We start from the raw sequence: 26,257 nt of genomic DNA, 5'->3' as shown, positions 1-26,257 counted from the left end.
AGCAACAAAAATCCTGCTAGAACTCCATCAGGCAGCAGAGCAGAGCCCTTGGAGCAGGCAGGAATGTGCACACACCAGTGCCATGGTCCTGCAGAGGCACCCCATGGGCTGTGCCCATCCTGCCGCTGGAGCAGCACCCACGGGAGCCCAGCCACTGTGCTGGGAGGGCTGGAGCAGGCAAGCCCAGAGCAAGTCACGGCAGCTGTTGGTAAATGTAAAGGATCTGTGGAAAATAGTTTCATATGTTAGAGAATAAATGGCTCCCTGACTGATAAACACGAGTAAAGAGCACGCAGCACTTCAGGGAAGGCTGCCAAGAGGGACCACGGATATCCTGGCTGGAGGCTGCAGCAACATCTACCCGAGGAGTGCCCTGGGAATGTCGTGTTGTGGGCAGCAGTGCACAGTGCAGGGCAGGGAGGCTGCTCTGCACAGGGCAGGGTCAGCAGGCAGTGCACACTGCAGGGCACACTGCAGGGCAGGGAGGCTGCTCTGCACAGCAGCAATCCCATCCCACAGCCAGCCTGCAACACAGAGCAGCACCCCATGCCCTGCTGGGGAACTGCCTGCCTGTACAGACAGCAAGCACGGACAGATGGACACCCCCAGCCCCAGGAGGCCACTGCAGCCACCCTGCTGGGAGGAGGGAGATGCTGTTGCTCTGCCACAGCCACAGGGCTGATGGGGGCTGTGCTTTGGGAAGGCAGCACGAGCACTGAGGTTGCCCATCCCCAGAATGGGATCAGGGGCGAGGCAAGGCTGAGCAGAGCCCAGCACCCACTCAGTGCTCTGCCCTGTGCCTGCTGTTCAAGAGACACACAAGAGAAAGTGTCACGAAAATGGTTTGTTTATTGTATAAAGCTGTAGGAAATACAGAGGACGCTGAGGTTTAGGACAATTCCTTCTGGAGATGGCTCCAAGCTCCTCTCATAATAGCAAACACACAAACTCTGATTTGCTGTCATCAAAGCTTCCAAACAAGGATTCAACAAGGATCTGGACACAGAGTAATAACACTTCAACATGCATAACATTTTCTGTTCCTAAGTGAAGCCCGGGTGGGGGGCTAGCCCCTTTATCCTGTAGTTGTGTACAAAATGATGGATATTCATGACAAATGAGTACAAAAGGAAAAACACCCACAAGAACAGGTTTTCAGAAAAGCATGTGGCTGACTAAGCAGGAAAGCAGGGTCGGAAAGTGTCCCAGTGAGACAGAAGCAGAAAGATGTAGAGACAAGGCAGGAATGAGCATCCCACTGGGAGGGGCCGTAGCCCAGGGCCAGCTCAGCCATTGGGCAAGGATTGCTCAAGGCCTCATGTGAGTCTGGGATGGCTCCAGACACCCTATTTTGCACTTAGGGCCAACTGGGACCTGGGCAATGCAAAGTTATTGTCCCCACCCCCCACCCCACCCATGGTCTTTGCTTTGCATCTTGTTTGGGACACAGGGAAGGATGAGTGTGGCTGGAAGGAGCCATCACTCCCTGCCTACCACAGGGGACACAGGCAGCCCTGGAAGAGCAGGTTGTGGACATCCTGCTGCCCCCTCAGCTGCTCTCTGTGCTGCAGCCCTGTGCTCCTGCAGACCCTCCCAGCAGCTACTAATCACAGGCACAGTCTGTGGGCAATTCTCCCTTCCCTGAATTAATGATCTCTGGTGCTCCCAGTGCTGCTGGCAGCTGGGCTCTGATAGCAGTGCCCGTCCCATGGATCCTCATGAGAGGAATGGAGAAGGAATAAAGCTCTGAGTGCTCTCAGCCTTCAGCATGCCCTTCTCTAGGGCTCTGCCAGATGCACCTGAGCATCAGCAGGCCAGCACTCCCAGCTCCAGCTCAGCCACCCCAGCCATGGGAGGTCACAGGATGGCAATGGGGTAGGTGTGGGTGGGCTGAATGCCCCGTACCTACAAGTGACTTCAACTCCTCATTCACAGCTAAGAGAGCACTGCCATGGAGATTCTGAGCAAAGGGTCTGGCCTGCAAGGAGTGAGGTGCTACAGAATTCCTGAGGTGGATCCCATCTGACAGGATGTATGCTCTTCTCCTGGCCAAACTCCAGCCTGGTGTCCCCAAACCTCTAGAACAGAAGACAGTGCCCTTCATGCCCGGGCCAGCTGTGCATGTGGGAAGGCTGTGCAAAGCCAGCTGTGACACAGGCCAGCATGGCCAAGCTGCATGGCCCCGAGACACTGCCTTGTGTCACCCAGAGCGAGGGAAGCACACGGAGGAAGAAGAGAGGTCAGAAGAGAGGTCAGTGCCAGGGGTGGATACACGCTTGCCAGCATGCAGATCCTGCAGCCCAGTGCCGAAGCCACTCCTGCCCTTTGCTCAGCTGGAGGCCTGGGCTCGTGCCTGGTTAGACTGGAAGCGAAAAGAAAGAGTAAATAATGGGGGGGTCTTGAAGCTCCTTTTTCAGCTTTATTTAGCTTTGACTGCACAGAGCCATAGCACAGCGTACTGTAGCCTTCAGGGAGGGGGCACAGGGGCCCCCTGAACACGCCGTGGCTCAGGTCAGCCCCCATCTCCTGTGCCTCGTGCTCTGCCCCTGCAGTGCTGCCGGGGCACCTGGCACAGAGGCCCTGAAGAACAGGGGAAGGCCCTGCCCCGCCGTGCCCTCGGGGGCTCATAGGTCGCTGCTGCAGTCGCGGCACAGGATCTCGTCGTTGTCGGGGATGAAGCCCTTCCCCACCAGAGAGGTGCTGCAGCGGGCGCAGTTGAAGCAGTTGTGGTGCCAGTGACGGTCCTCAAAGGAGACGTATTTGCCACCACCAAAACCTGTGGGAGGGACAGAGGGAAATGGCAGAGGCTCTAGGGAAACTGGGATGAGCTTCCTGAACAGACTGCTCATCTCCAGGTCAGGTCTTTACACATGGCACTGGTGGTGGCACCCAAAACACACCCCAGGATCAAATAATGCGAATCTCCACTCCGGTGGGGGAAAAGCACTAATATTGCTTCAGAGCAGACTTTGCAGGGTTCATATATTTGGACCAGAATCACAATTTTCTCCCCTAGGAGGAGCTGGGAGAGGAGCTGCACCATCACAGTCAGACAGAACTTTTCAAACATGGTAAGTTTTGGTTTGGCACCAAAACCATGCACATGCCACGTGGTTGTGTGTCCACTGTGATGTCTAAGAGCCTGGCACCCTAAGGGAGATCTGTGTGCCCAGCTGCCCTTCAGAGACCCACGCTCAGCCCTGCGTGGTCAGTAGCAGAGTTCCCCACAATGCTGAAAGCTCTGCCTGAGGGGCTGCTAGCTGCTCAAACCCTGGAACTTCTCCAGAGATTTAATCAAATCCTGGGAAGACCCATTCTGCCACCAGCTCAGGCCCAGGCTCCTGCAGAGGCTCCACAGGAGTTTCCTTTCTCTGCTGGCAGTTGTTGGACTGGTGAGCTGTGACCCTCTTCTCCCCAGGGTGGCAACAAACTGATAAGGACCAGAGGGGAAGTGGGTGCCTGGGAGCTGTCCTCAGCCACAATCATCCTCTGAGTCACCAGCTGATTCACAGCTTCTCCGGCCTTCCCAGCAGCAAGAGCCTGGGAGTTGCAAGGGGGAAGGTCAAGTGGGGGAGGGCAGGAAGGAAGACAGACTCTTTTAGGGGGTTCTGCAGAAGAGGATCCCTTACTTTCCCTGCCTTAGGCAGGTACAGCAGATCCAGACTCCCCTGCACCAGCTGCTGCTGTAGGCTTTCCCTGTGTGTGAACAACCTTTTCACAGGACAGGACAATCAGTATCAAAAAAGGCAAGCTACAGACATGAGATCATGCTCTGAGGAATCACTTTGGAGCCTTTACCTGTGGGTAGAAGGAATTCCTCCCACAGGACACAGCTCACCACTGCGAGAGACACAGACAAAGGGACAGAAGTAGCCCCAGGACCACTGCATCACGGGGCTCCTCAGAGAGCTGCTCTGCTCACCTGTGATGGGCTTTGTGCAGGCGCTGCACTTCTTGGCATAGAGGTTCCCAAAGCACTTGATGCAGTACGGGTTGTCATCCTGGGAGGTGAACTGCTGCCCAGCCAAGGGGGTCTTGCAGCCCGTGCAGACAAAGCACTCCTTGTGCCAGGGCTCATCCCGGTAGGTCACTCCTCCCTTGGTGAGGGTCTGCAGGAACAGAGCACGTGCTGGTGACACACAGGCAAAGGGAAACAGCCCAGCCGGGGTGATGGCACCTGAACCCTCCTCTGACAGGGCTCAGGCAGGAGCAGGCAGTTCCCTGTCCCTGCCTCAGAGCTGGGGGCTCTGGGCTCTCAGGCCACACGTACCTTTTTGCATCGAGTGCAGCGAGGAGCGAACTTGCTCTCATAACAGGGGACACAGTAATAATCCTTCTTGTCTGGGATGAAGGACCGTGACCCGATGGGCTGCTGGCAGCTGCTGCATATGAAGCAATGCTCATGCCAGGTCTGTCCATTGTACTCCAGCTTACGGGAGCCTGCAAAGAGAGCCCTGCAGTGACAGAAGGGAGCAGCACACACACGCACACAGGGATGTGGGGGCTGGGCAGGGTGAGCTGTGCTCCTGTGCACCTGGATCTATGTTCCCTTCCCCGTGGCAATTCAGGACCATGGAGATGGAGAGGGGGCTTCAGGCCCACAGCACAGCCACAAGGGGAGGGCTGCAGGAACATGTCGCCAGCACTGGCACAAAGGCCATGGCAGAGATGCCTGACGTAACTACATCTGAAGATGGTGCCAAAATAGCCAAGTAAAGACACACACGCCTTTGCCTCAGGCCTTCTCCAGAGACACTCACACATCTTCAGTCATTCTGTCTCTTCTTGTCAGCACACAGCAGAAAATGCCCAGGAAACCCTTTGTTATCTCCTCCCTCATTCACTTCACCATGAAAAAGGGGAACAGATAGCTGTGGGGCTGCTGTGGAGATCACAGCTTGTCCAGCAGTGCTATCTTGCTGGACAAACAAAGGACAGAAGGGCAGGAAAACAGAGACCCAACTCTTCCATGCTGCTCTCATGCTGGACCTGCAGCCCCAACTGACACCAAGGGGCCAGGAACAAACTGCAACGCTCAAGTCCAGCTGCTCCTACCTGGCATGACGGTCTTCTCACAGGCGATGCACTTGGAGGAGAACTCGCTGCAGTAGCAGTCGTTGCACAGCAGCTCCTTGCCCTGGCAGGTGAAGGGCTCGTCAGCCAGAGAGCGGTCGCAGCGGAAGCAACGGAAGCAGTGCTCATGGTAATGGCGGTCCTCGTAGTACAGCTCCTGGGAGGACAGCCAGCGTGAGGAGGGGACCAAAGGCCTTGGGAACTGGCCTGCTTGTGTGCAGGGCCTGTACTCACCCTGCAGTCGTGGCCGATCAGCTCCTTGCACTCGTCGCAGGTGTTGGCGAAGTGCGCGTCGTAGCAGGGGATGCAGTAGGGGCCATTGTCCATCTGGATGTACTTGCGCCCATACAGGGACTCCTTGCAGTTGTCACAGTCAAAGCACTCTGTCATGGTGCCGGTCTGAGGCCCTCCTTCACCTGCTGAGAGCAGGGCAGGGGTGGGTCAGTATCAGCTGGGGCTGTCCAAGATGTCCCTGTGCAACCCTGCCACCTCCAGAGTCCCTGCACTGAGCCACCAGCTGCTGTCACACAGGGGACAGACCCCGCTGTGCTCCTGCTCTGGGGCTGCATGCACTTCCCCAAGAGCCTGCAGACACCAGGGCCTGCAATGAACCTTGATTCAGCCTTATTCTTCAGTTCACAGCTGGAGACCTTTGGCACCACTCAGAAAACTTGGACATGTCAGCATGCAGCCAAGCTCCTCACTCTTTGCTACCATCCTGGGAAGTGAAGTGTAAAATAAAAAGGGAGAAATTTCCTGTATGAAAAGTGTTGGTTTGGCACCAAAACCATGCACATGCCACGTGGTTGTGTGTCCACTGTGATGTCTGAGCCAGGCACCCTAAGGGAGATCTGTGCCCAGCTGCCCTTCAGAGACCCACGCTCAGCCCTGCGTGGTCAGTAGCAGAGTTCCTCCCAATGCTGAAAGCTCTGCCTGAGGAGCTGCTGGCAGCTCAAACCCTGGAACTTCTCCAGAGGTTAAAGCAGCTGCTCCATAGGGAAGCAGGAATTGGGCATTCTGCTCTGTGCCTTGGCTGTGGAGCCTCGTCCCAGCAAACTTCTGCATGTGCTGCTCCAACTACAAACACTCTCCAGGGAGAAGCTATGGGGCAGATGCTTGGCATGAAGGAGACCTGACATCTCTCCTTGCTGCTTATCTCCCTCACAGACAACAGGTTTGTGGAACTACTTTGCTTTCTTTGGAGCATTAACTCCAGAACAAGCCTGTCTTCCTCCTGTTTTGTTCAGCCTGGTTATTCCTAAACATGGAGTTTTCCACTTGCAAAATCACACCCTTCTTTAACCCGGGTTGCTGTCAAGTGTAGACAAGCCCATTGAGTTTCAAGGGAGCTGTCAGCTGCAGAGCACCTCCACTGCTGAGTTCTTCACAAACCCACCCACTTCACAGAGAGCAATTACGGCTCAATCTGCAGTTAAGCATTTAATGGTCAGGGAGCTCCCTAGCAGCCCTGCACCCCCTCCCCACAGCCAGCTGTAGGTTGGGAGGCAGCCTCCAGGGCAGGAGCTGATCCAGACAGCTCTGACTCACAGCCCAGAGCTCCCCAGGGCTATTCTTGGCCAAGCCACACAGCTCCCAGCTGTTGTCAAGCCTGGTATGTGCCGATAGGACTGATGGAGAATAAATCCAGCGCTCCCACATGGCTACGTGACCAAGTGAGGGGGAACAAAGTTCCTTTTCAGACACTCATTACCAGCTGCCACCCGGGCCACTGCCCGCTCCGTGCCCTCCAGCCTGTGTGGCTGTGGCTGCAGGAGCAGCTCCACAGCCTGTCCCTGCCAGCAGCACGGGCTGGGGCCAGTGCTCCACCCAAAGCTGCAGCCAGCAGCCCTGTGCCTGCAGAACAAGGCAATGCCCAGTCTGTTACTGGGCACAAGGCAGGCACGTGGGGGTTTGGTACAGGGTGCTGAGCTGCACCTTGTGCTGTCCCCCCCAGTGTCCTCCCCTCTGGGGCACCCCCGAGGAGCTCCTGTGACTGGGCAGCAGCTCCCCTGACCCCCACACAGCTCCTGGCTGCTTCTCACCCACTGCTGCCCTCTCTGCCACCCCACTTGCCTTTGCTCCCTGAAGCTACCTGGGACCTTTCTCTCTGGCAAAGAATTAAATGAAATTTCCAGGTCTCCTCCTCCCCTGTCCCAGCCCTGGTGAAGGGAACTTTCCAAGGTGTGTCTGTGCTAAGAGGACCTGTAATGAGCACTCCTGCTCATTAGAGGCTAAGGCACTGCCAGAGCAGGGAACTTCCATGTTTCTCAATGGGCTGCACTTTAGCTCTGTGGTCCAGTAATACAGACTCAGAGGACACAAAGGAAGAAAAACAACCTGAATGAAGAAGGCTGGGATTTTACCAGTGATGAGCAATAAGCCTCCTGAGCACCACTACCCCTGACTGATGCTGTCAGAACAGGAAGTGAAAAACAAACCCCTCCAGGAACAATAAACCAAGGAGGACACTAAGGCAGTGGGCCACTTGGAGCAGTTTCTCCCCAAATCTGTGTTCTTGCTGCACGCTGGGAGCTGAGTGCTGCTCCCCAGGCTGGGGGTGCAGCAGAGCCAGGCCTGGGAGCCTCACGTGGCCAAGGCTGCACACAGGAACAGACTTTGTGCTGCCTTTTCAACAGAACAAGAACAGGCCCAGGAAGTTTGCTCAGGGTTATTTGTGTTAGATAAGCTGTTTGCTCCCTTTGTTCTGCTCTCAGATGCAGAGCTGGGCAGGGGTGTTGAAGCCTGGGCAGCGCCAAAGCAAACGCAGCATCTTCGTCCCTGAGATGTGGTGCTGTGAGACCGGGAAGAGGAAGGTGGGACAAAAGAAATGGAGTAAAAGAAATAGTAGAAAAGCCCACCATTCTTACTGTGATTGTAATGATGAACCTAGAAATTGCCTTCTTTATGAAGGACAGGGAGTTTTAAAATGCATTCAAACCCCCTTTAATAGAGGCTCAGACATAGAATATAGGCAATCACTCTTGTGCCAGCGAGCATGTGCTCATCCTTTGCACCACCCTGTAAACATCAGCTGTGTGTTGAGTGTGCTGGGCTGATGTCAGGAACGCCTTCAAATGCTAACCAAGGTGTTGCCCTATAATGATGGGATTGCAGTTGCAAATAAGAGTGTTTGTGCATTGCCAGATGGCTCCGGTCTGGGGGGACAAGGCTTGCTGAAGCAGGTCCCTTATACAGGGTGATGGTGGAGCTGGATGTGGGATATTGCTCAGCTGTCTCACTAGCTGTTTGAGGGCAAAAATAAATACAGATATATGCCTGCCAGCTGCCTCCTCTTTCCCTATAGTTCTCTGAAAGATGTAGTTGTGCTCATGGAGCAAAGGAAGCTCAGCTCCTCTCCTGTGCCCGTGAACAAACAGCTTTAGGAACAACAGCTTCACTCACAAACAACATTCAAAGTGTTCCACGATGCAAATCTGATCAGTCTGGAGCAGAGCTCAGAATAGCTTCATGTATGGAAAAGGTCAGCAATTTGTCAAGGAAGCACAGCAAAGTCCACTTTCTAATTAGAGAGTAACATGCACCCAACACCACCCTGGTGTCATTGTCCGAAGCCATGGCTTAGCAACATCCCCAGGACATCACTGCATTAATTTTAGCACTGATAAACCAGGGATTTGTTATGAAATGAGGCAGAGTAAGGCCTGATCCACACAACCACTGAAAAGTAACTGGCCTTTTGAGATGGTTCCTCCTACAGTGAACTCCTAGGTGTGGAGTCTTGTGTGTGCAGTGAAGCTGTACCCCATGTAACTTCACACCAGTTTGTTTGTTGTCAGCTCACAACCAGCTGCTCCACAGAGTCACCCCAGAGTAATCCATGGGGCTATTCCTAGGGAAACACTTCATCTTTCCAGGACATAGGAAAAGACCTGCTTTTGACTGTCTGTCAGGTCCCTGCCTATTCTCACCTCCCCACGGCTGTCTAAGCATAAATATAAGCAATTGCAGTTCACACCTAAACATACACAGAAGAGAAAGCACCACCTCACTGGGGCAGGCAAGTATTCCCCATGTAAGGATGAAACCGTCCAGGGACATGGCTTTGAAAGACAGTCCCCAAAGCACTCCAAGGTCAGCAGAGGAGAAGAACACTTTTTGTTCCTGCTAGCTTTCCAGAACCATTATGGGTCCTGGAATCTGCATGAAATTGTTTCTGCTTGCTGCCGACCCTAAAAGGCAAACCAGCTGCTTGCTCTGAGGAGCAGCTCCAGCCCCTCCGTTATGCTGGGAGTGCTTTCACTCCACGTTTGCTGACACCACTCCTGGGGATCTGCACAGGGTCACTGTGCACCCTGGCCCCAGGCCAGCCCAGGTTCCTGGGGGTAGGGCCAGCTCCCTGGGGTGCTGTGGGGGCTCCTCCACACTCACTGTGCCCTGTCACTCTGCTCCCAAACCAGCGCTGCTGCAGACCTGCAGCATCCCCAGGGCTGTCAGAGGAGAGCTTGAGGCAGCTGGGGAGAGGTGCCAGTGCTCCCTCAGGGTGACCCAGCCTGCATGGGGCACCCTTGGGAGCAGAGTTGCACCAGACCTTCACCCGCCTGCTTGCAGCACCACTGAGTCACTTCCTGCCCTCAGCTCTTGCCTCCAAGCTGCCTTCCAGCCTCAGCCTTCCCCAGGACAGCTCTGAAATCTAACTAGGAAGGAGGGTTCCAGCGTGGCAAGGATTCTTTGCAGGGACCATCAGGACATCCACAGGCCTCACACGGCAGCTTCCTCATCACCAGCACAACCAGAGGATGCTGCAGCTCATTTCTCCAACACACAGGGAAAGTTTGGTTCTTACAGTCAGCCTCAGAGGCAGGAGATAAGCAGATCAGCTGGGTGTATGGCCACAGCCTCCCTGCACCAGTGGGGCGTTGTGCTCATGCATGTGCTGAGCAAGCTGCACCTCAGCCTTTCCCCCAAGCACGGGCAGGACACCCTCCTGCCCACAGCCGTCATGGGCTGCTCCAGGCTGTGCAACAGATTGAGTAAAACGGCTGGCAGCACTGCAAAGAACCACCTTGCATTTCAAATAAAATAACTTGCTGTCAGAAAGGTAAGCAGCTTCCTGAAAATGCCCACAGCTTTGTGAGGAAGAAGCAGCAGAATCCGTTAAATCTGAAGAAGCAGAATCTGAGAAGCCACAAGACCTAAACTGTTGCATGACTTTAACTGAGTCTTAGAATGATAAATAAGGGTTTCCCATTGTTCAGGAGGGATCTTTGAGTTGCCCCATTCAAAGAACAAAGCCATATCACAGCCTGCTCCTGGCAGCTCTGCATACAGATAAAGGACAGTGCCAAAACCACACCTATCCCATAAATGTCTGATTGTACTCTTAAACAGAATGCAATCAGTAAGAAAATCACACCTGCCTCCAGCCCCCAGCCTGCCCGGGGGTGCCTGCAGGAAGCTGTGACAGAGACATCACACCCGGTCCAAGGTGAGCAAGGGCAAGCTGCCAGCACTGCTGTGCTGGGCTCCTGAGGTACCCACAGCACAGGCAGAGGCACAAGAGACAATCCAGCACTTGCTCTGGACTTACTTTCTTTAAGGAAAGCTAATTCTACCAGGGTTGGAGAAAGAAGCTGAAGAGTCCCTACTACGCAACCATAAAAATAAAAACTCTGTCAAGGAAAAAAAAAGAGGGAATGATTTCAGAGTTAAAAATTTATTACTAATCGTGTAGGGGTTAACTAACCATTTTAGGTTCTGAACAAAATCTTGGTCTTTCAGAGGTGTAGCTAACAGCAGTAAAACTATTTGGGAACACGCAGAGCAGGCAGCCTATGTCATTCTGCTGACATTAAATTGGAATGTTTGCTCAAGAGATCAACTGTTAATCTTATTCGAAATGAGCAGAAAGTAAGCAAATTCTGTGCACTCAACAGGAAGTCAGGAATTGAAGTCATTTGGGCACTTTGGACCCATAACATTCAAACAGACCATTAACAGATGGAACAAGTCTGAGAGCAGAGGAGCAAGATAGGAACACTCCAGAAACTTCTGGCCAGCTCAACACAGACCCTTCTGTGAGGCAGTTACAAAACCTAAGGCTTAAAATCATGCTAGGAGAGATTCTGGCTAGTCTCTGAGGAGGCTGCAGAGAAAAGAGAGGCTCCTCGTGACAGGTACCTTTCCTGCCACGTGCCAGTGACAAGCAGGGGACACTGGCAGCCAGGCACAGCTACCACCGAGGCAGGGGTTGGCTGAGGGCAGCAGCTGCACACATGGTCACAGTGGCCATAAGAGGAAGAAAGATGCTGAAGCCAAGTTTCAGGGAATGTGACTGATCACAGGAGCTTTGGTGTGATCGGAGGAGCAGGAGCTGCAGTCCAGGGAAAGGGCTGCTCCTGTCAGTTCTCAAAAAGGAGCAAGGGACAGGTGTGCAATTACTCCCAATAACCATGCTGTGAGCACGCTACAATCTAGCATTGAAAGGTTAATTTTGGACTGAATTGGTTTATGCCCATGCAACCCACAGCCATATATATCAATGCCTCACTGCTTATCCAACTTAACAATCTGAGGATTCCTGGCAATCGTGTTTTCAAGATCTCTTTGCCCCACAAAATAAAGGTCATATGCAGTACAACAGAATTCAAACATGAAAGCGTGACAGGAAATGACTAACTGCACACTGAGGCCAATGTACCTTCATCTTGGATCAGCTCAGTACACAAGAATCTGCAACTCAAACAGACATCACAGCCTATATGCAGAAAAAATAATCTGACTGCTCTAGTTGCTAGTTCTTGGGGCCTGTGCATCTCAATGTAGCTACTACTGCAAAATAATGTAATTCCGCTCTATTTCCCTGAAGTTCTCTCACAACTGAATCCTTACACTGTAGTTTGCACTTTTCCTTCCCTTAGAGACAGCTGCTTTTTAAACTGAGGATGAAGCCATTCTTATTTCTGAGTTGATATATAGTTTAAGTTAGTACTTACAAAGCTTTTTGCAGTCCTTAATAAAACATTCTTGTGAGATTATCCCTGTTTTGCCCAAAAAGGCAATCAAGGGACTGCCTCAAGCACTGGACACAGCCCTTGTGATGGTGTTTTTTGCTCACGTGCTGAAAACCAACCTGTACCATTTGAGCCCAGTCCCCTATTCCCTGTCTCCCCAGCAAGCCTGAAAGCTCTTTTGCTGATGAAGGCTCTGCTCAGCTTCATGTTTCTTTTCAATAAACAAAGCAACTTTGACTTCCAGTAGCAGCAAAAGACACATATCCCAGACATGCTTTATTTAATGCACGCCTATTACTTAAAGGGCAAAGTGAATTTTTTCACCAAATTTGGTCAAAATCCTCCCTCTTCCGATTTGATTCTTTGCCTCCCAAACACAAGCATTTACAGTTGGTCTCTTGCATATAAGCAGATCTATTGATGGAGAGAGCTAATGTGCATCTGAGCCCTGGCACTTTTGTGCTTTTCGGGGCTCTCCAAAATCAGCAGAGGGAAGAGAAAGCCGGGAAGGTGACAGGAGACGCTGCAGTGGCACTTGTGCACTCCCCGAGGGCCTCCCCACCTGTGCTGGCTCTTGGAGGCACACGGACAGCCTCCCTATAAAGTGCTTTTTACAGCTGCTGGTGTCCCTCGCGAGCAAAGGCAATGCCAGCCCTGCAGCACGAAGCATGCGAGCAGCTTCTAAATCTGGGGGAGGACTGAGTCCTGGCAAAAGACAAATTGTCTCATGTTACCAGCCCGGGAACGGCTTGGCTTGACGGTTGTCCGAAACAAAACCGAGGATCTTCTGTTGCCCGGGAGATGCTGCGAGTGCCAGCTGCAGCCCTCCCCAAACAGGGCAGCGCTCTCAAGGGCAGCACAGCCCAGCAAAGGGGACAGATGGCATGGCTGGGAGGGGAAGGGAACACCTTCCAGCCAGGGGAAAAGTGGAACAAGTTCCCTCCTGTGACTGAAGACTTCTCTGCCAGGTGATCTGGCCAGCACGTGTCATTCACTTTCACGATACAGAGCTGGTTATCTTCAAACCGTTCTCACTGACACCCTTAAAATGACTCTTAAGTACTGCAAAATTCAAATAATAGAATCCATCAGTTGCAATTGTCACGTATTTTGCATAATATCTCTACAAAGTAACTCCTTGCAAGTGCTAAAAGGAAATTTGCAAGATGCAACAAGCGCTGCTGTTTCTGTGCAGAAATAGTCTTTGGTGGCACCCACGAAAGGGAAAACTGTGCCACATCCAAAAGACTATGTGGAAACAGTTATTTTAAGGGACATAAATGCCCACAAAATGTATGAATGCCTTTATATCACGCAGCTACACGTGGAGTTTCCAACCCCATGCCCCTGCCGACTGGACATGTCTATCTCAGAACTGGAGCTGCTGCTGGCAGGCAGCTCAGTAAACATGTGGACTGACTGTGCCTAAAAACTCAGAAAGAGAGGAAAAGCTGTTCCTTTACAGAAAAAAAAATCCCACATGAACAGAAAAGTAACAAGATTAACAGTCCCTGCTCCAGGTCTGTGGCTCCTTTTCAGAATCTCATTCTTTAATTCCCATCTGGGATTTACAAGGAAACCTACATGAAGCACATCTCCCACAGGTTAAAAAGGCTCAGAAAGACCAGAATTTTCACTAAGAGAGGCTCCTCTCTTAGCACCTTTCAGCTGAAGACCAGGAAGAGCTGCTGTCTCAGGCCCTGAAGCAGCAGATGTGAAGCAATGCCTGTTTCTCTGCTCCACATTCATTGATGCTGATGTGCACTCTGACTATTGGGAAAAAGTTCCCAAAGCTGTTCACATGCTCAAGCAGCCTGGGGATCAGGGGCTTCGCTGCAATGCCAACAACCCTCCCTCTGTTCTGGAACTATCAGAACAAAAGTGCTCCATTTACAAGCTATTTGTCCCAAACTGGCAAACCCCGGCCACAAAAGCTCAGCCCAATTGTGTTACCTTGCATTGTGTTACCTTGCATTGCTGAAAGCGATGGAGCAGCAGGAACCCAGCTGTGCCAGGGTGCTCCTCTACCCTCACCTCAGCCAGCTACAGCAGGTGCCACCAGCCAGACACTCTCACTGAGTAAATCATCACTTCACCAGCAAACATTCAAGTGCTTGTCCAGCAACAAAAGTACTCACATCATAAACCAAGGCTGACATCAGCACAGGGATTGTATTTCCTACAGGGGTTTAAATGTCATTACTTGTGACTAGAAATTGGACACTTGCAATAAGTTACTCTAAATTTTCACAAGAGAAATTTTCCAGTTTTGTGTAGACGTATTTCACTTCCAAAGCCTTTCTATTGCTAAACGTACGTCATGATAGAAAAAACAAAAGAGAAGAAGCAAAACTCCTAACATAAAGTGAAAAACTCATGAACATCATTATCAGCCTGATTTACCAAATCAGATGCTAACAAGATGAGCAGCAGAACCTGGACTGTCACTTGAAAGGGTTACTGTGGCTCAAACAGCCTGATCTACTCATCATTCAAGGTCTCTGCATTTCCCTCTTCCATCTTTATTCAAAGTTCTGCTCTACATCTTCTTCTAAAATTAAAACTCCAAGCTATCAAGACCTGAAAGCATTATTTCATCACCCTGTAGTTATTGCTGTTTCACACAGCACGAAGCACAACACAATCTGTGCACCTTCACCAACCTGACGTGCAGTTATGATTTCCCACACTCAGCTCTGGCCTCTCCAAGAGCAACACATCCAACACTTCTGCACATGCACATTGGGCCAGATTTAATCTTTCTGTGAGTTATATGGTGTTTGCATAGCGTTGTGAAATAGCAGAAATAAAACTTTTCTTGGCTGAGATAGATGCAAAACACGCTGTGCACTTTTTGCTTTTAATGACTCTTGGTGATTCCACTACTAGTCTATGTATTCCAGAATGTTCTGAGTTAGGCACTCAGCAATTTTCTTGATGCCAACTGTTCAATGAGCTAGAAGGAGCCACTGAAATGCCTTTAGATTTAAATGCTAGCTTTTCTTTTTGAAAATGTCCATGTGCCAAGGAAAGAGGCAGATGAGAATAAATAATCCAAATTTAAGGACACAAACTAAAGATTTACCTGGGAAGGAGTTTAGCTCCCTGATTCCCTACTGCCAGCAACACAAACATATGTGATGATCCAGTGCAAGATCATTAATGCAAAAAGTCCTCAGTTTCCAGAGCTGACATCCCACACCTCTCACTGGATTGTGGCTTCCTCAATTCCCTAACAGCTGTCAGCAGCAAAAACATTATTTACCCTTGTAATACCCACAGGTCAGGGAGTAATGCTATCTCCCTCCTGGGATTTGCACCTCAGAGAGTTCTGGCACTAGGCATGGCCTGTAGAACTAAAAATGGAACCAAGATCCAAGTTCCATCTTTCTTCTCCTTTGGAGATGCAGCACGTACCCCTGTCAGTGGAAACTGCGACACCCAATGTGGGGTACACACCTGCATCTATAGATTGCACAACCCTGACTCTGTGAGGAGCAGGAGAAAAGGGAGGAGGAGAAGGAAGAGAGGGACGTGGTCTTTAAGGTGCCTTCCAGCCCTGTAACAGACACAGTGCTGTGCTGTCACAGAGCACAGCTAATCCAGAGCCCAGATCTCCCAACCAACACCGTGCCTCTGCTAGCTGCTCTTGCTATTTAAACTTGGGGTTTAGCAGTGAGCAGGCTGAGCTGGCAGGCAGAACTGGGATAGGGCAGCACCAGGAAGTTATGCACCAGTTCAAAACGGGTTAGTTTTCAAGAAAGGAAAAAGCCAAGTTTTCCCTAAATGAGGGCAGTGGAATTCCAAGGTGAGGTCAAAAGTCAGGAGTTTAGTCTGGTACTGACTGGGGCTCATGATGCTGACAAATGCAGTTCTTGCTCTCAGGGACAGCTTAGGACCCATTATTTTTTTGTTGTCTCCCCATCTTGAGCAATATCCAGAAACAGTGACATCAGGTGTGGACCTCAGAGAAGAATTTTTGTCTTCAACTGTGCTGAAGGTTAGGCCTTTCAGATACATATTTTATATGTTTCCCTTTCTTTTGTTTCATTAGAAGAACTACAAAAAGACATTTCTGACAAGAAGCCTGAGTGTATGTGCAGGTTGTGTATGATCTGCAGCCACACAGCCCTGAACCACAACAGAAATCACCTCTGACACACTCACATGAAGGAAATCTTATGGGCTTGGATCATTCAAGAAATAAGGTTGCTTTACAACTACAGGGACAACACATGGCCAGAATGTGTTCTAAATGGCTAAGATACAGGCTAAAAAATAACTGCTAATTGTTTTTACAATGTGTATTTTATATTAAAAAACTTCCTTAAGACCTTAAGAGGCAGATCTGAGCCTAGAAAGGATTTTTATGGCAAAATCTGAAAGCAGGGATCTAGAACAGAACCAGTCCATTACATCTCAAACCTCGATCCTGGGTTCTGCCTCAAGCAGCTGGAATTATTTTTCCAGTTAAGCAAATTCCTGTTCCTAAAACCCACTCAGATATTTAAATAAATTTGGAGAAGATGCTGAGTAGTCACTCTGTTTTACAGATAACAAAATCAGAACTGCATTGTTTGATGGATTTCTAAGAGAACACTTGAAATTTGGGCAAACAAATTTAAAATATCAAGGTCATATTTACATTCCAGGGTAATAATTAAATACTTAATATCTTGTGGTTCCACTATTTTAGGTTTTTCTACACACCAAAATATTTAGTCATGTGAAAACCATCTGTAGCAGCTGGAAGACATTCATTTGGCCTGCCAAGATTAATTAGTTTAAAAATACATAAATAAAGTGTTCATTTTATTTCCAAAAAGCTGTTGCTCTTGGTCCTCTTAGGGTGCTGCTGATTAATGCCTATGAAAGGTTCTCAAAAAGAGGTATCAGATGCCAGTTTCACAAATATCAGTTAAGTAAAACAAGGCCTGTGTTTAGGTTAATGCTCTTCTGGGCTAAGCCAAGTCATTATTCACAGCAATATGAAAACTAGCTTGCAAAGACTTCAATCCCTGTTTTTAGTCTTTCCTCTCTCAAATCCACAATGTTGAAATCTGCTTTTAAAAACTGATGAAAAGAAATTTCTCTTCAGGACTGGGGTTCAGATACCCGTGTTTAAGAATTACAAACCCAAGTCTCCAAGCATGTCTTTTCTCTCCAAGAAGTTCCTGCACAATCTTCATAGAGCTTTTCAAAGTCAAGTAAACAAGACACCCAGCTGAAACTGTAAAAAGAGTTGAATTTTGCTGAGTATCCATAGGGAACACTTCTCTAGCCAACAGCTTGCAAAGGGTTATTTCTTGGCTCATAATTTTTGTTTTGCTGGAAGATGTTGAGGTTTTAGTGAAGTTTCTGCAGAGCATGCAGCAGCATTCAACATGTTTTGCTCAGCTAATGAGTTAAGTCATCGCAGCTCTCCAATGGCTTGAAGATTATGGGTGTAGGAAAAGGGAATGCTCAGAGAGGGGAACTTTTGAGCAGTCACCACTAAACTGCGGTTAAAACAGACACCAATGACTCTATTCAGCTCCCAAACCTCAGACAGTTTCCATTTTCTCAATAACAAAGCATTTTTGTGGAATGAGGTAACAGCCTCCATCTGCCAGGTCGACATCTCCACTAGGATTTCTCAAGAGTGTGGCTGACGAGGGCTGGCCAGCAGAGCCAGAGGCAGGAGAGTCCCTTTGGCCTGGGCAACACAGGGACAAACTGCCACGGGACAGACGTGGAGAGGAGCCTCTGTGGCACCATCACACAAACAAACTCTCCTGGGAGTTTGTGTCACAAGCAGCCTGGAGCAAGCTCCACACACTGCACAGCTGAAGAGTCAAAAGGTCAGGAAAAGGGGTGAGATTTGTCACTATGGATGGCCAGGGACAGGCAGGAGGGAGCAGAATGGGTGCCACAGGTCCAAGAGCCCATCATGGGTGGGTCGTGAGCAGAGTGTGTGATTAGAAACAAAATCAGGCACACACTGCCAGATGCACAGTGCAGGGCAGACATCCTGCTCCCTGAGGACAGCACTGCCCGTGGGACTGGCCACTCAAGCTGCCATACTCTCCCCCACACCTGAAATACTAAATATCTGAGGCAAAGCAGTTACAGCCTCAAACACAGCCTGGGAGAGGGTTTGGTTTTGTTCTTTCCTCATTTCCTGAATTTGGCAGCCTATATTTTGACCTCTCAGTTCCAGGGATGCTGAGCACCCAATCATTCTTTTGATTTCAGACAAAGCCAGCTCAGTTCTTCTGAAAAGCAGATCTTCATTTAGATCCAGATGAAGATTCCAGCTCCTGCCAGGACCCCCTCATCTGACTCTTTGTCTCCCTGTGAATGGCCAGTCACTGAGCTCCCCTGCAATTCTGAGACTCTCAGCTCCAGGTTAAACCCCCCCATCTGGTTCTCCCATCTAAAGCAAGGCAATTTTCCAGTTGGTTTTCTGATGGCCTTTGCATTCCTGCAACACTTCCTCTTGAAGTTTAGAAAATATTAACACTAAGCTCCTCACTTTCTAGTGTAATTCCAGCAGTGTGCCCACATGGATACCTGGTGAGTGGCACTTTTCTTCTTGGCCAGGACAAAGCATTTCCCAAGCCCATTTTCTTTCTATGAGGAATGCTGCTGTCAAATGTCAAAAACCCACACTGCTAATACTAGCCTTCTACAAGGTCAGCCAGAGAGGACTTCCATCAAGGATGAGCTTTGCTGGAGAAGGCTCCCTGGGGATTATCAGAATAGTACAGTCAAGCCCAGATGGCCACAATGTGCTGAGCACATTTCCCGCAAACACAGCGGCAAGGCAGAGGCCTCTACAAATCAAAGTCCACCCTGATTTCTGCCATCTGCTGAACACTGAGGGCCAGGCTGAGGCCTTTGGGAAAGGTCAGGATAGTCTTACAGGCTCTCAAGATATTGCTTTTGTTCTCACTATTTGCCTCTCAATTCCTTCGTTAGAAGATACTAATCTCTCTGTAAGGCAGTTACTTGGAGCCAAGACTTTAGATATTATTGCAAAACATATGCTTAAAAGAGACTGGAAATTATGCTGGCAGTGTTACAGAGGGGAGCAAAGCACAGCTTTGGGTCAAAACAAACAAAAAAAATGTAAGCTAGTAAGCAATTCCCATGCAATAGTTTAGGAGAGCCAGCAAAAGCTTCTTCTAGAAAGAAAACAATGCTGTGAGAACGAAGCTAACGAGAGCTGGCTCTTGGAAAAATAAAACAGCTAGTAATGAGCCAAAAGCACATATCCAAGAGAATCTTTCTGGGAAACCGACCCAAGCCTTTACGCTGGAAAGCCCTGAGGGACTAGGGACCTTGAGGCTAAAAGCTGGCAAATTGCTTCATCAGTTAAGGTTGGTCTCAATGTTTCCTACTGTGTAAAAATAATTTGTTTTAGCCTACAGGTCTCTACAGAGCACTGGGTAAATTCAGGCTATTTCCTTTGGGAAGGGAAGCGGAGTGCCTGGCAGAGCCTTGCCCAGTGGGATATTTTCAGGGGTTTCCCACCATCACAGACAGCCCTCCAGCCCAAGGCTGGCCAGCACACTCAGCCTTGGCTCTGCTGAATTCCCTGGGAGCTGCTGCAGTGCACTGGGCACCACATGCCCATTACTGGGATGGGAACATCCCCTGAGCTGCTCTGGTCAACATTACAACAACATGATGAACATGCCTCTGTAAAACCACCTCTGGAGGCTCATTCACCCAAAATGGATGCAGTCAGGCCAATGATCCTGATATATCTCATTTTCCAGAGCGATAAGGAGACCTTGTTTCTCTCTTTCAGAGATTAGTTCATGCACCCACCAGGATCTAGGTGCTGGTGCAGACTGGCAAAGGTAGGGTCTGTCTTTGCAGGCCCTGGTTCATTGCCAGTCCAGCTCCCCAGGCACAGCACCATACCAGGAGCACAAGACAATTAATGTGTGCTCCAGCCGTGCTTCTGCGTCAGCAGAGAAAATCCCCGCATTGGCAGGGGATGGCAAGGTGCTGTCTAATGACTTTCTTTCTCTTCCAACTCCTCTGATTCACATTGCCATCTTCCTTGCAACTGACCTAAATAACATGTTCAGGCAGCACTGGAAGTGTTTCCATCTCGTACTGCAATAACAGTGAGATCTTTGCATCTGGGAAGGGAATTTCACAGGGAAGTCACACCATAGGTGAATTAACAGCGTCCTTCTCAAGAAAGGAACAGAAGCACCCTGTCTTATCCCATCAGGGAGGCTTCCTGGCTGCAGGAGAACAAAGGTTGCCCAGGAGCAAGGAAAACACATACTAAGTCAGTGCCCAAGCCCCAGCAGATCTGAACAATGTGGGCAGATTACTCAGTTACCTCATTTCCAGGTGTGCTGTCAGCATGAGCCACGACTGGCTTGGAATTAAAGAGGTAAAACTGTTCCTAGATCTGGACTTAGTCTGCATAATTTATGGTAATTACTGCTCAGTAGCCATTAATCCTTTAATGCCATACCACACTCTCAGCCCTCAGTTTCTCTAACCCTTTGGTCATCACAGACCATTCCACTGCAGAAGGGGCTGAAGGACACAGTGCAGGACCACACTGAATCCAGAGCCAAAGGCCTCAGGAAGGGAAAAGCAAAGAAAGCCACTGCAGAAGGACTCCAGTAGGTCAGCCCTCTCCAGACACACAGTGAGTATGTGTGCTGGTAACACGCAGGCTCTTAAAGCAGCCTTAATCCCAAAAAATTACAGACCTCCCAGCTCCTCACTACAGCAGCAGCTGTAACTCAGGTGTCCAACTGCACTGCATGACAGGAATACAGGGGCAATCCCATCCCTGTCACTCCGCTGTGTGGGATATCCCCTCCACAGGGATGGGATACTCCCCCAACCTCATTCTTCCCTTTACTGTAAGCTGGGGCACTTCCAAGAGCCAGGTAAATATCTCCATTCCTTCCAACCCCTAGCAGACTATGGATCTCAGTGCTATCTTACAGCAGTGGCCCTCACAGGCTGTGTGCTGAGGAACTGAAAAAGTCAATTGAAAATGCATTTATTGCCAACAAGGAGAGTGACTGTGGGGAGGTATAGAAGAGTATTCTGAAGATGCATGCCCTGCCACAGCACTTCCAGCTTTCAGGTGAGGCAGTGTCCATTTGGGGCTGGTGCACTATACCTTGCAAGGCAAACACCACAGCCTCAGCAGCCTAACAGATGCTTTTCTTACTCCAAAGATACACATGAATACAGATACAGTTCCCCTTTTGCAATAGAAAGGAAGTTATACTTGATCCATACCAATTCTTTTTCAGGTAATTGAGCTTCAAAACTTAAGCAGAAAAGCTGCCAGCAAAACTTGTGCCTCTTTGTGCTACAGTTAGTCGGTAACAACTATTCTGAATGTGTTATCTCTAGTTTTTATTAGCTCATATTTACTTTGGCTGCACATCCAAGCAGTCATTTAAACAGGGTGAGAGAGGAAAATCTTGGACTTGCAACAATGGCCAAGCAGTTTAATCTACCACTGGGGACAAAGACTTGACTCCTATTGGCGTGGAGCGCTGGCAGGGTCAAGTGTAACATGTGCTGGAGGAAGCACTAGGGAAGCAGATCTCTGACTGTTCAAACAACACCAAGCATTTCCTTGAGCTATTCAGAGTTCTCTTTGCCCCTCCTGTGTAGAGAAAACAGCTCCAGCTGTCCAGTCACCTGCGCTGGCTTCTCCACTCACCGGATTCATGACATTGGTGGCCGCCAACAGCTCCAGGTTAGATGCAGCACATTCCTCATTCCTCACAGCTCAGATGTTCAAAGCTAAGTTAGGAAGCAGTCAAGATCGTGTCCTTGGCATCAGCACCAAGTTGGTGCTGGAAGATAATTTATATTCCTGAGCAGAGCTGGCACTGGGCAGATTGGCCATAAACATGAACAAACTGCTGTTCCAGCCATGACACCAAAAAGAAGGGTCCAGAATTAATATCTATCCATGCTGCTGATTTGTGGTGTTATTTTTTTGGGGTTTTTTTTTGTTTTGTTTTTGGGTTGGTTTGGTTTTTTTTTGTTGTTGTTGTTTTTGGGAAGTTCAAAATACTTCACATAACATAACTCTGCAGTTTGTAAATGTGGCAATATCTACGGTAACATATTCAGAGGCAAGTAAAAAATCGAAATGTATTAACAATCAGATGACCACAGGCCAAATCAAGTTAAAGTGAGACTACACTAAGAACAAGAACATAAATTTCAGGATTTTTATTCTATTGTTCTTTGGATCCTGTGTTAAGACATTACTAAATAATTCTTCATTATTAATTTAGTCCTAATGAACGTATCCTTCTGATTCCTCCCAGAGTAATATTATTTTCTTGGTGGCCCCTGTGAGTAAGGGCAGAATCATTTGTTAAAATTGTTCTCAATTTATCAAGTATCAGCAGACAAAGTGGTCAGTTCTGCTGGGGTGAAATACAGGAAGGTGGAAGCCATGTGGCATTCTTTAATTTCCCCTTTCCTTTCACAATCAGACCCTTGATATTTTCTTCAACAGGAAAACTGACATTCCCTTTCCATGTAAACTGTTGACAATTGTATTTTACACCTGGTAAAACCAGAGCAAAACGGAAGGAAGAGAAGAAACAAAGACCGAGGACTTTTTTCAGCAACTACATCTCCACAGAATGAAGTATTTTCCTTTTCCCACCTCAGAGCAGACAGAGTCCAGTAAACACACCCCAGCCCTGGTGGGAAATGCCCCCTCCTCGCTGGTGAGTGGCTGCAGGACAGTGCCCACAGCAGCAGCTTCCCAGAGAGCAGCCACAAAACCCAAACAGCCTGTGCAGCTTGGCCCTCCTGCCACAACCTCACTTTAAAAGTGACCCTGAAGCTCCTGGTAGTAGTAATTTGAGGATTAAATACTACTGATAAAGCTTTTCTGCCCCCTAACAAATGGTCTTCTTCCTTTCCTAGATACAGCTGGTGTTTAGGGTTACAGCTATCCCCTCCTTTTGAAGAAAAACCCGCCAGAGTAAAATGCTTAAATTGATTTTGATGAAGTTCTCTCTGAATTTTTCCAGTTTGCTCATAGAAATTGCACCTATTTCAGCAGAAGCAAAGTCCCCTAAGGAATGAGCCACTTGCACTCTGAGCAGCATTGGCAGCACCTTCCTGCCCATGCACCTGGGCACTGTGGTGGGCATGAGCAGCACATCTCAACCAGGGATACTGAACACCACAGGAGAAATTATTTCTTACTCGAGCAATTGAAAGGAATTAAGGAGCTGTTTGTCGCGTTAAGAGGTTTAGTTTTTATTCAGAGCAGCCAGACCCCAGTTTTCTGGGTAACTTCTTTATCACACAAAAGGCGAAGCAGAGCAACAAGGTTTAACTCCTGTCTCTCTCCTGAGGTTGCTGCATTAACTGTGGCTCATCAAGCACAGCCTCATGTAAGGTACAGGCAGCAAAAATCCTACAGACATCAATGAGGATCCTGGTGCACCACCATGAAAATCTTCTGCATCAGTGCTACAATTACCATAAAAGTCCTTTTTAAGGAAGACGGTGTTGGAAACACTTTGGGTATTGAGAGTAATCAATTTTTTCCACCTTTCTGCTGGCATTTCAAACACCAGCCAACCATGTAACAGCAGAAACTCAGCTGCAATTAGGAACACAGCAGAAAGCACCTTACCTCATCAGGCAAGCAATAGAGCAAGCAAGTCCTGGCTGGGAACAGAACACAGTGCTTCCAAAGTTGGTGCACTGGGAATTTTGGTAATCTGCCTGCAGGGAAGTTTTTTCTGGCTCCATCAGTTAAGGGCTCACCTCAGTCTTGAAGCTGCTATGTCCAAAGCCAGAAAAGAACATAGCTAAAGTCATACCCCTCAGAAATCAACTGACAACCAGTGAATACTGCCTAGAGTCATGCAAGACTGGTACACTACAGACAAAACCCATGTGTCATCAGGGACACCATGATACCAGCCAGGAAAGAGACTCCTGCCTTTCCTCCCCAGGACAGGATGACCTGGGAAAGGTGAGCTATCCTACAGCCTGCTGAGTTCTGGGACAGCAGGGCTGCTCCAGCACCTGCTCCAGCAGAAACCACAGTGCAAACCAGGAGCTGAGCTGAGGGCAGATGTGCTGCAGGAGCAGCAGCCACCTCCTGTCCTCCCAAAGACTGGGGAACCACAGTGAGACCCTCAGCACCCTACCCACCGCTCAGCTCTTCAGATGCTGTTCTGCAGGCAGGGGAAAAGCACAGATTTTACCCCAAGAGGCATATCAAAAAATCCAAGACAGAGAGACAGGGATGCTCCAGAAGCTGAGATCATGGAACAGTTCAGAGGGTCTCCCTGCAAGGGAATTCTGGCTGTTTCCAAACACTGCCCTGCCTTCAGTGTGTCCCTATGCACAGATTCATACTCCAAAACATACTTTTTGCTGTACAGCATCTGCTATAATTAGTACCCACAACTAACCATATCGCCTATATTTTTGTCTCCTGTGCTATGCCACCATTTCAAAAAGTGTGCAAAATTACAGACTGAGCTGGGTAAGAATAAAACTACTGCTGACAATTCTGTGTCTCAAAGGAAGTGGTCAGCAAGAAAAAAAGCAAGTGAACAATACAGTCTCCATGTTAGGAAAAGGAAAGAGGATGGCACAAAAGTAAGATAGGAGAAATGTCAGACTTCCTCTTTCCTCTCTGCCTATCATGAAGTTAAACCACGTATTGACAAAGCAAATCAGGGAAATAAAGCAGCTTTAACACCTGGGCAGCTAGGAGAGCCACAGATTTCTAATGCTAGGTAGAGGAGTCAGAAAAGTAAAAGGAATGTCACTTCACTCTTCCTAGAAGCCAGGATGCTGCATCCACCAGAGCTTTGCCCTTTCCTCTGCTCCTAGGAATAGGTTTTCTACTTTGGAAAGATTCCTTTATTGTTTTCAAAACTGGGAAACACTGGACACAGCAAGTTCAGATTTAAGTAAAGAGACCTGAGTATCAAATCCCTGCTCTGTGAAGATCCGTAACCCTGGCACATGCCATTCGTTTGTGTTGCAAGCCTGTGGAGAGAAATTCCTACCACCATGCTTCACCCAGCCTAACTGGAAAAGTTTATCTAACATCCCCATGAGTTCCCATGAGAATGTCAGTGGTTAAGGTAACCACAAGTACAGAACTGGAAACGAATAAAGAAAACAGTAAAAAGTTACCTGCAAGAGAACAAAATCTGAAACATAACCGTGTTGAGGAAAAAGAAAATTGCAAAGATCCTGAGCTATTTTTTACAGTGAGATCCAAACTGTGACTTCCGAGTCTTTGTCTAACACACACACAAAGCCAGGCTTAGAGTCTTCTCCCATAGCTTCCCTGGGATTCTCTGGAAAAAAAGCAATCACTCCAGATGTGCTGAACATTTTCCTGTGCTACATTTGAGCATTTGGTTATAGTTTAGTCCCGGGTCTGCTGGTCGGGTAAAGTCTCAGTACTCTCCTCATAAAACCCTGCTCAAGCTCTCAACTTCGCAGTCTGGCAAAGGGGCACGGCCCGAAGCCTGCGCTTTTCTCCTTGCGGAAAGCGGAGTGCATCGCGCCGCCGGGGCAGAGCCCTGCGGCCAGCGAGCTCCCTGTACCGCCGCCGTGCCCGCGGCAGGCTGCGGGGGACGCCGCGAGCCCAGCCGGCACCGGGGACACGGAGCCTTCCCCTCAGCCCCCAGGGCATCCCGCCACCGCCCGACCCGCCAAAGCTGCGGGGCCACAGCGGGCAGCCACAGCCACAGCCACAGCCACAGCCACAGCCACAGCCTCCCGGCCCGGCCCGGCCCGACCTGACCCACCTGCTCGGCGTGGCGGAGCCGCGGAGCCGCTCTGGGTGCCGCGGCGCTGGGCAGACCCGGCTCTGCTCGGAGCCGCTCCTCAGCCGCGAGCGCGGAGCGCGGCCCGGGGCGGGGCCGGGGGCGGCGCGGGGCCGGTGCCCGCCCAGCACGGCGCTGGGGCGGCGGGAGGCGCTGCGCCGCCTCCTCCACCGGCGGGGGCAGCGGGCCGGTCCCGCCGCGGTGCTCCCCGTGCGGCCGGCAGCGGGATGAGCCCCGGCCCGAGGCGGCGGCTCCGGCGGGAACGGCAGCTCCGCGGGAGGGCTGCGGGCGGCACCGGAGGGAGCGGCGGCCGAGGGAGCGGCGGCGCTCGCCCCGTGGGGCTGTCCCGGCGGCGGCGGCCGGGCCCGCCCGTGCTCGCCCATGCCCGGG

General features: G+C 49.8%; 1 protein-coding gene across 2 annotated transcripts; it reads right to left on the bottom strand.

Moving 5' to 3' along the window:
- Nucleotides 1-831: 831 nt before the first annotated feature.
- On the bottom strand, nucleotides 832-25,984 carry FHL3 (four and a half LIM domains 3). Of its 2 annotated transcripts, none has more exons than XM_064398172.1 (6): nucleotides 25,850-25,984; nucleotides 5,308-5,492; nucleotides 5,056-5,230; nucleotides 4,271-4,440; nucleotides 3,923-4,109; nucleotides 832-2,776 (listed from the first exon to the last, which is right to left on the bottom strand). In XM_064398172.1, exons 2-6 carry the CDS (start codon nucleotides 5,461-5,463, stop codon nucleotides 2,625-2,627), a joined length of 840 nt encoding a protein of 279 aa, XP_064254242.1. In that variant the 5' UTR covers nucleotides 5,464-5,492; nucleotides 25,850-25,984; the 3' UTR covers nucleotides 832-2,624. The 2 variants fall into 2 exon arrangements, with proteins under 2 accessions (XP_064254242.1, XP_064254243.1); XM_064398173.1 differs by having other exon boundaries at nucleotides 5,308-5,489; nucleotides 25,850-25,977.
- Nucleotides 25,985-26,257: the final 273 nt, after the last annotated feature.

Source organism: Passer domesticus, chromosome 24, assembly GCF_036417665.1.
Source record: "Passer domesticus isolate bPasDom1 chromosome 24, bPasDom1.hap1, whole genome shotgun sequence".
NCBI classification, from domain to species: domain Eukaryota; kingdom Metazoa; phylum Chordata; class Aves; order Passeriformes; family Passeridae; genus Passer; species Passer domesticus.
The sequence above is the reverse complement of the archived record's forward strand: the minus strand, read 5'-3'. Positions and strand labels throughout refer to the sequence as shown.

Coding starts and splice junctions, on each gene's coding strand:
- FHL3 (XM_064398172.1), bottom strand. CDS start 5,463: ATGACAGAGTGCTTTGACTGTGACAACTGCAAGGAGTCCCTGTATGGG. Junction 4,441..5,055: donor TGAGAAGACCGTCATGCCAG/GTAGGAGCAGCT, acceptor CTCTCTTTGCAG/GCTCCCGTAAGCTGGAGTAC. Junction 2,777..3,922: donor CTGCACAAAGCCCATCACAG/GTGAGCAGAGCA, acceptor TCCCTCCCACAG/GTTTTGGTGGTGGCAAATAC.